We start from the raw sequence: 13,922 nt of genomic DNA, 5'->3' as shown, positions 1-13,922 counted from the left end.
TGTCTCAATAAACTATGTATGGATCTAAAACCCTTGATATGGTCATCACACCAATTTGCATCCCACAGGTTCTTCCTCAGTTGTTCTTACCCACTGTGAAATTGCTCTGTTAGGGTTGTAATTCTGCTACTTTGGAAAGCTTCCATTAGATAATTGCTATTTAAATGTACTGATTTAACATAACTGAATCCTGTGAGCATCACACAAGTTTTATTACTGTTATGACAGAAAGTTGACCAAAAAGCATTAAGGCATTTAAATATATACAGTATGTTCAATGATATGGGCTTTATATATATATATATATATATATATATATATATATATATATATATATATATAAACTTAATTCCTAGATTTGCTTTTAAGTCACTCAAGTTGACTGATACTTTTCTTACCTGAAGATGGAGAAGAAGGGTGGGGACTGTCATCCTGCACACTGCCCGTTTGGGAGTGTCCGCCTCCAGCACCACTTTCCTCTGTCACATTGGAGGAGCCTGGGGTGGTGGATCGGCTGATGGACTGAGATTCAGGGTCGCTAGCTGAGCCACGCCTTTCATCAAGACCATGCTGGGAGCTGTCCTCTAGGGTTCGACGGTCCTTGCTGTGTACCCGGGAGTGGACCACCATCTGGTGGTAGGTTCTAAAAACTCTGCCGCAGTCGGGACATTCAGTGGCTTTCTCTTTCAGGCCAGCCAGGCTGTACTCAAGCCCTTGGCCCAGGCCCAGACCCCCATGGTGAGGCAAGAACTCACGGTGGCTATCAAAGCTTATACCCTCATCTTTCAAGGGCATCATGCCTCCACTTGTCTTCACTCCATGAAGGACATCAGGGTGTTGCTTCTGCTTGGAACCATCACTAGAGCCTAAGGTTGGGTGATCAAGCTTGTCTTTCCCAAAGTGAACAATCCCAGCTGCACTGGCAAGTTCATCTTCTTGTCCATGCCCCTCATGGTGCTGCTCTTTTGGCATGAAGGAGCGTTCCATAGCCATTCCACGTGCCATGATTTGCCAGGCTTGATAGCTGTTCAGGGGGTCCATCTCTGCCACCTTAGCTGCGGCTTGCAAGCGCTCCATACAGCTTGACTTCAGAGGGGGCACCAGGTTCAGGCAACCCAAGAGTGAGCGCTTTTCATTTTCCCCTAAGCCATGGCCCATGCTGGCCATTGGGCCCAGGAGCTTTCCAAGCATCTCCTTCTCCTTCATAGCTATACCAGCCTTGGCCAGCATCTGGTGCTGCTGTTCAGCCAGGCTTTGCTTGTCAGGTGTGAGGAAGCCACTTCGTAGACATGAAATGTAACGTGAATACAGATTGGCATGGGCTTCTTGAGCCAGGCTGCTCATGCTGTTCACAGAGGGTCCATCTTCACCAGCTCCTCCACCAACAGGGGGCTTGCTCTTGATAGCCAGCTTGTTGAGATGCACCTTCATGTGATTCTTAAGGAACCAGGGCTCCTTGAAACGGCGTCCACAGATCTGGCAGCAATGCTCGAAGGAGTCTTTGTGTTTCCGCATGTGGCCTTTCAGAAACCAAGCTTGACTGAAAACCTGGCCACAAACCTCACAGCGAAATTCATTGTTGGGCTTCTCTCCATTGCCAGCTCCTGTGCCTTGTCCCTGGGCTGATTCAGCTGTGATGTGGGTTTTCTCCACATGGGAGATGAGGTCCTCCTCCTGGGAAGCAGCAAATTCACACAGGGTACACTTGTAGGGCTTGTGGAGAATGCGAATGTGGCGCTCTAGCTCCTCACGCTTCTTAAATTTACCCTTGCAAAAAGTGCACCGAAATCCTTGGGCTGGGTTAAGGGGTTGCTCATCTTGCAGGTTGGTACCCGCAGGCTTAGGTGAAGCAGACGGCTGGCTCAGTCCATCAGGCGAGCCACCAATACTGGTTGGAGTGAGCAGGCCACAGGCAGAGCTAGGCTGTTGCTGGTTGTGACCCTGGATACCCAAGTGGGGTGGAAGAGGTTGAGAGGGTTGCAGCAAGCTGTTCCTCATTTGCTTATCACGTAGAATGGCCCTCTCTTCAAGTTCATGAAGCAGCCTGTTTTCCTCACGTACGCGACCACGGCCCTTACCAAGATTTCCCAGCTTATGGGTGCGAAGGTGGATCTTCAAGTTACCCTTTTGAGCAGCTCTGTGGTCACAATAGGGGCATTTGAAGGGCTTCTCTCCAGTGTGAGTACGCATATGAAGAGACAGGATGCTGTTGAAGCGGAAGCGCTTGCCACATAGCGGACAGGGGTATTTGCGGTTCTTGCGGGCATCATCTTCTATGTCGTTCATCTGGGACATGATTCCCAAGTTCTGCCCATTGAGAAATTGCTGCAAATCAACACGGCCATTGAGACCACTCAGGGCACCCACATCCATGTCACGGTTAAGTTGGTTGGCCAGTAAGGCCATCTGACTGCTGATTGGCTGACTAGCTAAGGCAGCGTGGGTTTTCTCATCCAGCGGGGTTGCTGCCTTTTCCTCTGGGATCTGTTGGCGACTCTGTAATTCAGGAAAGGCATGACCCAGCTGAGCAGTCAGCTGATGAAGTTTCTGACTGATTGGGTAGCGGCCATTAAGTACTGCATTGCTGAGATGGGTGTCAGCATCCGGGACCACCGAGGATACACCAAGGCACAAACTAGAGTCCTCCATCCTAAAGGACAAAAGACACAAAACAGGCATTAAGTAGACTATTCAAAAGCATAGAACAGCAGGTATGCAGTCAACACACACCTCCTTATAGCCTTAAGTCATCACTAGTAATCTTATTGTATTATCACTGTGCACAATCAACAGGAAATACTGCACAATATATCAATAAAAGTAAAATGATACGCGGAACGTCACGTACATCGTAACAAACATCCACAATAGGAATAAACGTGCAACAATTTGAACAGAACAGGTCACAGCAGACTTATCTTAACTTCACCATTGTCTGAGAACTGTTCGTGAAGAACACCCACTCTGCTCTCAGATTTCATGAAAAATAAAGACCTTTTCTCTTAGACCTTTAGAAATACTGTATAGTGTGGTGAAGGTCATATTTCCAAGTTAAATAGCATCACAGCGTCAAGTCTGTGTTAGGCATTAGCACAAACACAAAGGTGTTTCATTTTTTGCAGAAGTGGGTGAAGGGGTGGAAACAAAACAGTAGATATAGTCTTTTGTGTGGATCTACATCTCCGATTATATACTGCATTGTCTGGCAAAGGAAATCACACCATACGGCAGTTAATTCAGTTCATTCTTGAGTACCCCTTTGTGTGTCAGCAGTCTGAATATGGTGTGAGGAAATGGTTAACAACGATGACTGCACTTCAGTGACAAGTGTGAAGAAAAAAAAGAGTGAGTTCATCTCCCTCTGATTTATGAAGTACTACATGTACTCTCACACTTGGGGAGAGAAGCTGCAACTCTCAGAACTTTTTCTCAAACAGTAACACAATTTTGGAGGCAATAATTACCCAGTAAACACGGCAAGGCGCCGCATAATTAAGCTACTTGGTCCCATCCTATCAGAATCCCTCCAATTACACGCCTTAATGAAACGGAGCAATGGTATTGTCATGAAGCCGCCGCAATACTACAATTATGATATTAACAATAGCACTTAAAACCAAGGGGTTACTCCAGTAAACACAAGCCCTTATCTCACTGCTGCGACACTTGTCTTGGCGTAATTTTCCATTAAGAGGCACATTACGTTTGATGCAAATCATTTTGTGTTCACCTTCTTTTTTTCCCCCTCTCTCTGTTCTCTCACTCTTGTATGGCTTCCGATGAGAAGAAAACAACAGTTGGCGTTATTGAAAGGGTTCCCAAAGTATCAGAGGCTTCCCAGTCATTTAAAATGGCCACAGAGTGGCCCAATGAACCGTCAGCCTAAAACGAATACATGAACAGTGTCTGCTGTCATCTGGATAGCTTGTGCTTATTTAGCATGCTACTCACCATCTTAAGTAAGGATAATGATGTTGCTGCATTCCCCTGCAACTTACAGGGTCAAGCTTCAGAAACAATAAAGTGAATTTTGCTTTGGTCAACAAAATATTTTATAATATCTCATTAAGCTGATTAGTATGCTGCCTGGTAGCGGTGGCTATGTGCTTTAACACATGATTATGAATGTGAAATAAATGCACTGTGGTCATTTTAACAAAGACAATGGCAAGAGCAGGTGTTCAGGAAACTGCGTTCAGAATAATGGAGATGAGAGCTTTCTCTTCTCTCCACATTATTTGGAAACACATGCTGGTTTGTCTCTCACACATTCATCGCCTGAGGAAGGGTAACGTGTTCTGGGCCAGGAACCTACATCCTTTGGTCATTAATAAACCTTTTAAATGGTGCAGATTGACCCAGTTTACTTATTAGAGAGGGACTACCTAATGACTCAGCACCTGGGCTGCTGACACATTATATTTCACTTTTTCTCATGGCAGTATGACAGCTCCTGTACATGGTTTTCACATGACCCATTGCACAGGAAAACAAATAACTGATTTCTTTGTTGACAAGCAGTAGCAATTCCGACAACCAGTTGAAGGAACCTACTGGGCTGGTACAAAAAAGCGCATTTCTGGAGAAAAATACACAAAGGCTAAAAAACCAGCACACACACACACAGTCTGCTGTAGAAGGCAGTGGGCTTGGAGCACATATTTGCTGATGCTCTCATAAGAACTCTAATAAGGGCCGCCTGTTCTTTAGCTATTTGCTCTTCCTACGCCATGTCGGTTGAAGTCTTATCTCTCCAACATGAATAAAAACACTGAGGCCACTTCCAGTCGCTGCTAAACACACTGTGGGCTGCTGCTGAATGCCATTCCTCTTTTGTCCAGAGCTATAACTCTGAGGAATTTAAAAGAAAAAAAAGGCTGGAATCTGTATTCGAACAATACACTGTAGGTGTATTATGTATTTAAAGACTGGGTGTGTTATAAACACACTCACGCGTGTAAGCACGTGCACTGCAAATTATATGTGGCTAAGCAGTTCTGTGAGGATTTCTGATATTCAGCAAAATGTAATACAGGAGTAAATGCAAAACAAATATAAATCATGGACGGTTCGCTCTGCCAGGTCATCTAATTAAAGCAACGGTCCTCAGACAAAGTCCTAAAAGTCCTGGTTGATGTTTGGGTTTAGTGCGACGCCTTATGACTTTGGTGTTTCTTTGGGTAGCGAGTTGTTCAAATTGCTTTTGTCGACATCGCAGCAAATCCTGGCAGATATCAGACGAGGCCCTTTTTGAATGTGGCTAGCATGCCTTCTGCAATAGAAATCTATGATTTAAACGAGGCATGATGAGCAGTTGCTCATTTGGAGAGATAACTGCTTGCCCTTTTCTTCAATTTGATTTCCTTCTTTATCTTTACCATATAACAAAGGCAGATAGACAAAGGAACAATGTGAAATGAACTGACGAATCCAGTTTGTTTTTGAACATAGCCTCGCCTGACGACTGTATGCAAATTAAGTGCATTAATATGCCTTCCTTGCTCCCAAGTCATTTCATTTTTTTTTTCTGATTAAAAAGGACATTTCATATGGTTAAAGAGGTGTCACACACTCACACTCACACACTCACACACACACACACACACACACAAACATTCACTTCTGCAGAGGCAAGTATTAAGTTTAACGAAAAAGCCTGACAGAAATACACCCACAAACAATAACACACACAGTCTGCAATATTTTAAAGAGCATCTATAAATAAATTAAGAAATGAATACATTAATAAATAAATTTGATACTGGGAATACTTTAAGAGAGGCATCACTACGGAACAATTATCAGTAAAGTGCATATTTTCCACAGTATAATTAGCAGAAACTCCAAGCCAAAAGCCTTATCTCAAACGAAACAAAGTCATTAAAATCTAAATACATCTGCTCTTAAACATTGCCATGCTTAATGCATATCTGAAAATGCCTCTGAACCAAATTTGCAAAGCAGCAAGCACATTTGGGGTGGGGGCGGGTGTGGAATGTGGGGGGGCATTTTGTCAAAATGCACACACTGTCATTTTAATTCAGAAGAAATCGTAAAAAAAAATCCTATGCACAATTCGCTTCTTCATGTTTTCATGTGGTTGCTCATTTATAGCTATACCTAGAAACAAATTTTAAACACTCCACTTCGTACATCTACAGCACATTTAAGGTTTCAGCGTTCTGCCTCTCAATACATTTCTTCAGCAATGCACGTCTCTGTTATCTGCATTTGTAGGATGCCCTGCAAAGTTTCAGTGCCTATCCTTCCTCTGTTAGAAATGCTAATGCCTCACCTATTTGGATCAGTGCCATTGAGTCGTGGCCCACAGCATGTAGGCCTGACAGCAAACACGGTGGTGGCTCCTTGTCCCAGACCCCCGTCTCCCTCTTCCCCCTCCTCTCTCCCTCTCTCACTTGCTCTCTTCAGCTGGGGCAGCTAGGTTAGTCAGGAACTAGACGAAACGATCGAGTCTCAGCGGCCTGATACTACCTGTCACACGTAGTGTAACAGCAGCAGCGTGCTCTAATTAACGCGTGCACCGCCGCCGTGTCTCTTGAAAAGCCACTGAGACTTCCTTTAGTGCACTGTCACACAGGGCCCAGTGGCATGCAGTTTTACAGTCTGTGGTTAATACTGAGCCTTTCAAGCAACATGGCAAAACAACCGGATTTATGTCTTATCTTTACCTCACTTTACATCACATTCTGTTCCTTTTGCAAGCTCTGCAAACCACATCTTAATTAGAGGGTGCACATGGCAACATCGGAATGCTGTCCTTCTCTTCTTATCTTTGCTTTGTCAAGCTGGGCCATTGTTTCAACACCAGAGAGCACACAGTCTATTTATGCTTTAGCATCACATGTTATGACCATATAGCATGATCTATATATCACCATGAGAAATGCAAACACTCCAGTGCACTTTGTGATTCAAGTGGCAAATGTGATGCACTGACATTAAACAAAGGTGCATCTAAGATATTTGAACTGATTGTGGTTTCTGATAGAGCCTGCAGTTAGAATTGCAAAGTGCATGAATATGTTTTGCATTATCTGGCAGTTAGATAGCTTTCGGGAGGGCCAAGCTTTGATTTTGGAACGTCAAGGTGAACACAACTAAATTAAGGCCTCTGCAGCGACAAAATATTACATTAAACTTGAGGTACCTGTGCGCGTTCGCGTCCTTGAGCTGGTCCTCTAGTGGCTTCTCACAAATCAACATGTAGGGCAGAATCAAGGTTCCATATAAAACACACACACACACACACACGCACACACACACACACACACACACACACACACACACACATGCATACACAAGTAAACTTTAGCCTTGAGTGGACTCTGAACAAAGAGTTTTTAAGTGTACAGCTAACCTCAAAGAGGACATAAAACCCATCTAATCCTTAAATGTTCTAGATTACACAGCATGTTCAAGCCCTAAATCAAATAACACAGAGCAGATCTGGCTCTTTCGGGCTTTGCATCTTGATATAACATAATTTTGGTGTCCTTCTGCATCCTTGTTTGGGAAAAAGTATGTGTACATTTACAGAAAACGGTGTTTTCGAGGGGGGAGAAGGCAGTGGCAAGTAACTCAAACTGAAGTCAAAGTATTCACGAGTTGAAATGAAAATAAAAATATAGATCGCGAGGCCATTAGCTGCTCTGTTATTGTGAAGCTTTATCGACCAAAATCCATAGACTAATTACTATGCAGCACCTGATTAATTAATTATGAAAGAGGTCATCGTTATTGATAAATCAATCATTATTTACAGAAAGTGCAAAAGTCATTTTTATTTCCCCCGAATCATTAGCGGCCCCCGTATAAAACAAAAAAGAATGAACTCTTTGGTGTTTGCAAATGGCTGCCATATGCTGCATATTTAATGGATGGAAACAGCACTGCATGCTATGCACCTATGGGAATATGGCCAGAAATGCACAACAACAAAATCATAAACTGAAAGTGATAGTTAAAATCATTGCACGTTTATCAGCGAGGTCCGATCTGTCCTTCTCTCTCTCTCTTTCTCTGCCCGTGTTTAGTCTGTTGCAGGTGGTCTTCAGAATAGTTCTAATTAATCCAATAAAATGTGGCTTGTTTTTCTTCCTCCCAATGCTCTTTGACTGAACTGGATTATTAGTGGCTGTAATGAGGCATTAAGCAAAGGTTCCCAGCACAAGACCGAAACTGAATCAAACAGAAGAAACGCACGCAGCCTGAAAGGACGAACTCATTCTCATCCAGCAAACGGCTCGCTGCATGATGCAGGTTGTTTTCTTATCTGTGGTTAGACAGTAAGTGACCTAATTATACCTAGTTCATAGGTTGAGAAGCCACCACAGACAAATTGTTACAGTTACAAATACACACAGGTCGCATCGCCTTCCTCTCTACACAGCTCCCTTCTGTTAACTCAGCCCACAGAACTCTCTCAGTCTCTGCCGGTGTCTGTCTCGCACAATATGTCATTGAGAGCGTCTTAAGAGAACATTTCAACAGGTAGTTCAGCTTTCAGCTCATCTCTACAGATCAGTATGAGCCCTTGAAAGGATGAGCAGAGAGAAAAATGCTGCTGCTTTTATCCTGTGTGTCTGACAGGCTTGTTGGGATGCCAGGGGAGGGAAGATCAGTGGGAGACCAAAGAATTCCCACAGTTCATTGTCCTGGCCTGCTGCATCCTCATCCTCATCATCATCCAGAGCCGGCCTGAAGCTCAAAGCCTCCCTTTATGTTAAACATGTGCAGCATTATCCCGAAGACCAGCAGATGTGCTCTGTATGTGCGTGTATGTGTGTGCGAGAGAGGTACAATGGTAGTCACAGCGTGTCAAGCCTCCTGCCTGTAGATCTCAGACTGTGAGAGGGGAAAAAAGATGGATAACTGTGAGCATTTGTTAAATTGTAGAGGTGGGCTAGAGGGGGTCTGTGCATAAAAAGTGGGATAGCTACAAAGAAAAGTGCTACACTGTTCACCTCGCTCGCAAACAAAGAAAGAAGCAAAGTCAAGTGACCGGCGATGAAGACTAAAGTAGCGTAAAACATACTTCACTAAAGGTCAACACGTGGCGATTCATCTCTAAAAATTTCCCTTGTGGTTTCCGCCCACAACTATGGAGAAATTTCAATTGTGCTATTGAATACTGGCAGACACTAAAGGCTGAAAAAGAATCATTTAACCTTGTCTGACCTGAAGATCTTTTGGCAGTCCCATCAGAAACACAGGGATGTGTCTTCGTGGCAAGGCCGAGCGAGTCGTGTTCAAACCAACCGTCACGCATGACTACACCTCAGCACAGAAAGCCGAAAAACAATGAACGCAGTGTGGCGATGGGCAAAAGGGCCATCATCCAAACCTTACATCATCTTTCCTTCTGCTCAGGACAGCAACTCTGGGACAATGCTGACGGATACTACTTGAAATCGTAAAAAAAAAAAAAAAAAAAAAAAAAAATCAGGCCTCCATTGTTAGGACTGAGCGCTACACCCCTCCACCAAAACTGCCACTGTTGTGTTGTATCAAGCTCTGAACTTTTAAAGAGATAGCTGACCCAGAAATGTAAATTATGTCATCATTTACTCCCCTTCATGTCGTTCCAAACCTGTATGCTTTCTGTAGAACACGCACACACACACACACACACAATACATGTTGAAGAACGTTCTGCATGATCAAAGCTGCACTGTTTGCTTTTTAATGTGTGGACAAAAGACATTTTTCAAAATATCTTCTGTGTTTTACAGAAGAAAAAAAGTCATAACTTGGAGGTGAACTATCCCTTTAAGGACGCCAAAGAGGACCTGGGTAAATGCGATATGAAGTTGTATCACAATCACTTATTTGACTGTCTGAAGGTGACAGTCTGTTTTCTCTCGACACCCTCTCTACCTCTCAGCCGCGCCGAACAAAGATTACCTTTGTGGAAAACTTAAATGTCAATGTAACCCCCAAATAAGTGAATATCAGAAATAATTGCTGTTGCTTTTCTTCTCACACATGCTGGTTTTGTGCGTATGAGTTTTGCATAATGACTCCAACAAGGGGTGTTGTTTTGACAGGTGCTGAAATCGAGTCGAGAGGAGAGGGAGACAAGGTTCAATTTAGTTTGTGAATCTTTTAATTGTTGCATGGCTAATTAAAATAAAAGAGAAAAAGGAGAAAAGAGAGAGAGAGAGGGAGATGTGACTCAGTGTGTTTTTAATGCTGCATGTGTGCATACATCGGTCCCGAATTGTGCTCAACGTAAGACAGACAGTACAGGAGAGAAAAATCTGCCGCTACTTCAACATACTTACCAGCTCTTCACAACCGCAGCCTGTAGTTTGGAGTTTTCACAAAACAAATGTATGGCTAATTAGAGATACTCATTAAGGGAGGCAAGTCAAGTAATTATTTTACATCATGCCGCTGTTAATTGAATGATTCTTCAATGTCTTTTGAAAATATCTCCTTTTTTGTCTCCTTTTCCCCCCACACACAGAAAGAAAAGGCGATAAGAATATAAACAGGTACCGTAGCCATATGCTCTTGAATGAAATAGCACTTTTGTCGCAGTAAATGGGCTTTTTAAATATTGAACCGCTGCATGTCTTTTTAATATGGCTGATGTTAAATCTTCTTTATTCTGTCCTTTTGATAGACTCCCTGAGCTATACTGAGAGAAAGTTTCACTTTTGTGAGAAAGTCTATGTGGAGACGTACGGTTACGCAAGCGTTCTCTGTCCATAGCACATGTTTTTAAAAAGCAGCCCTCTCACATCCTGTTTAAGAAAGCCACTGATCTTATCAAAGCCATCAGGAAGTCAGAGTTGACTGGAAATGCTCATGACTCTTTGTATATGTTAAAATATTTAGGTTTTTTTTTCTTTTACTTCGTTTTATTTGTAATTCTTTTGTCTTCTGCACTATTGTTTGACTGGGAATGGTAAGACGAGATAGGCCTACTAAAGCTGTGTTTCTTCTTTCCACGGTCGCTCATCACTGCTGAGCAGAAGAGGAAGACCGTGGTGGGTGAGAGTATGTTAAAAAGCCTCTCTTTATTAAGAGAAAAGTGTGTTTTATTGTGGGCTAATTGTGACGGGAGGAAGTGTGTGTGGAATGGGTGGACTCTGGAGAGAGGGTGGAGGACCTCAGGGAGATCAGGGCACATGTTTATTTATCAGGCTTTATCGGAAATGGTGAGGCCACAGATCCCAGCAGGATCAGAGACAGAGAGAGAGAAAAACGCTGCTCGACCACAAGCCGGGCAGAAAACGTTTACCTCCATGCCAACGTTACGCTGTCACACAACTCTGATTAAACGACCAAAGCAGAGCTGGTCAAACCTCAAAGGCTTTTGTTTATATACTGTATATATATATATGAAAAAAAGGGTTTGATTCATGCAACAAAAAAGCTACATTCACTGTTTCTTTTTATGCAGAAAAGCAACAAAAATAAGCAGGTGTTGCACAGTCTGTAGCTTAACAGATATTTTTCCATGCAAATTAACATTTTATACTTGATGTTTCAAGGACCCATTTAGGGTAACGCACTGAGCAGAACTTAAAGATCAAGTGTGCGATTTTTTCAATGTTATGAATAAATGAATAAATAAATAATAAAAATACGCAGAGCCATCTATGAGTAGAGCATTAGTAGGCTGATATCCCCTAAAAGTGTAAACGCTATCAAAACACTGCTGTTGAGTTGTTTTAAACCTTCATGACCAGCATGACACAGCAACACTGACTCAACCAATAGCAAGTTTGGGACTATTGATGTTTCTGACAAATCACAGCTGGGGAAGTGTTTGGAAAACCTCATCATTACCTAATCATTTCACATTTTAATCGCAGTTATTTTCAAGAGGAATGGTTCCAATAATGACATCGAAGAGAACTCATGACCCACACTATACTACATATATATATAGTTCTTTTAGAAAATGTTAAAAGCTTTATAATTTTTGTTTGTATGTTTGCTTTTTCAATCATAGCACCTCAAAATGATTAACCACTGGTTTAAACACCAGTTTTCTCACATTCCCTACATTTAAACAATCCACTGTACTAGCAGGAACAAAAGCCTGAGAACAAGTTTCCAAATACATGGTACCACTGCACGGGGTCAAAGCCAAGCCCACTTGACCTGGAGATCATAGCCTGTCAGCTGAAGCTCCACCTGCGGCATTTGGGCATTGGAGCTTAACTGATGGGGAAGAGACAGGGGCACGGTTTGAGAGAGGTTTAGGTTGGCCAGCACACCAGATTCCACACGTCTCCTCACTCAGTCCCCCGTTCTTCTTCCCCTGGCCAGCTCAACACATTCTTATCCTCCTTGTTGCCCTCTGTGACCTTGAACATGATAACACATTCATCCTCTTTCAGGGGGGGCTGCCACGGTGACCCGCAGTCAGCGGGAGAGGAGGCACGCAAAGGGAGAGAAAGGAAAGATAAGTTCATAAAACCAAGGATGTTTTAGTGAAAAACGACCTCCTGGTATCTCTCAGTCCCGAGGGATGCGAGGTGGGCACGTGGCTCTTTCGTTCGTGTGGGGAGGGATTACACATATTCCTGCCTTCATCTGTTTTGGTTTGGTTCGAGCTGCCATGTTAACATGTTGTATGTGTTACCATCGCTCGCCAGCATGCCTCGCGTGCTGATCTCCGTATGAGCGTTGCCGGGGAGGTCGTGACCTCTATGCGTAATTTGGCTGTCAGAAGCTACACAGCAGCCGGGTGATAAGATGGGAGGTTTATATTGCAGTTATACAGCTGGTTTACATTAAAACAGACATAAATGTACTGATATTATGAGAAGGAAAAAAACAATATTAATGAAATTTATCCTACTATGAAAAAAAATAGGCAGACATATTTTCTATATTCAATGATTTTTAATTATTTTATAATAATTTTAACCAAAAATACATTTAAAGTTTACTTTATTCTTTATAGCTTTATTTTCTATGTTGATTATAACATCTTAATAAATTGCAATTGAACTGCAGCATGTTTGGGTACTGTTATTAATTTTTAAAATGTATATTTCCATAAAAGTACAGATTTAGAAGTTTTCCTGCATAATTTACAGCAATAGCTGAGTCAGAATTTCTTTCATTTGTACAAAAAAAAATAATATATACACCGTAACTCAACTATACCAAAATCAATCTGATTAGAATCAAACCTAATCCAAAACTGTAACTGACTTAAATTGAACACTTGTGAGTCAGAATTGAATGAATCTGGAAACAAATGTGTCGATAAACAGTCCTAGTAACCATTGTGACACCTGTTACACTAGGTTGCCTAACACGGACATACTGTAGATCATCAGGTCTCTTTCACTTGATTGGCTGTGATGAAGCCAATCACTGAGCTCTGCCTGTCAGAAACACTTCATATATCTCTGAGAAGAGGCCTCCATCATCGCTGTATTCTGCTTAACACACACAGACACACACACACGCGCACCCTTAACCCCTTACGGGACCTGACACCGGCACCCCGTAAACATCATCCCCATCGGTAGAGAGGTTTAATCTTTCACTCTCCGCCATTTCAGAAGACCCTGACTCTTGTTTGTGCAGCCCCCTCCCCTCGATCTTGCCTTCCCTCCATCCCTCCTCCCTTCCTCTCCCCTCTCCATATTTTCTCTCCTGCATCTGATTAAGTTAACAATGTGGCGTTATTTGCATGCTGATTTGGCGAGGTCCCTCTCCTCCCCGCTCGCTCTCACAAACACAGGGGCTGGATCGCGGTAATGTGATAGCACAGCAGCCAGCCGATGCAATCTCTACCCCTCCTCCAAACCCAGGTGTGTGCTATCCACTTCCCTCTTAATTCCCTCCATGCTCATATTTTAGTCCCTCTTTATTTTTTCTGTCGTTCTCTGCCTTGTAAGGGTTGTATTATAATCAAATCTGCTGCA

At 42.9% G+C, this 13,922-nt stretch overlaps 1 protein-coding gene across 11 annotated transcripts in view; it reads right to left on the bottom strand.

Annotated features, from left to right (window-relative positions):
• znf536 (zinc finger protein 536) overlaps nucleotides 1-13,922 on the bottom strand; it is a 180,244-nt gene that overhangs the window by 90,005 nt on the left and 76,317 nt on the right. For 10 of the 11 annotated variants that reach the window (XM_042728138.1, XM_042728145.1, XM_042728149.1 and 7 more), the window contains one exon: nucleotides 399-2,650. In XM_042728138.1, coding sequence (XP_042584072.1) covers nucleotides 399-2,650 — 2,252 coding nt within the window. Of the gene's footprint in view, nucleotides 1-398; nucleotides 2,651-6,295; nucleotides 6,522-13,922 lie in introns of those variants that run through there. The other variant, XM_042728148.1, reaches the window with a different exon arrangement.

This window comes from Cyprinus carpio, chromosome B7 (assembly GCF_018340385.1).
Source record: "Cyprinus carpio isolate SPL01 chromosome B7, ASM1834038v1, whole genome shotgun sequence".
Lineage (NCBI taxonomy): Eukaryota > Metazoa > Chordata > Actinopteri > Cypriniformes > Cyprinidae > Cyprinus > Cyprinus carpio.
This window is presented reverse-complemented; position numbering and strand designations above follow the sequence as displayed.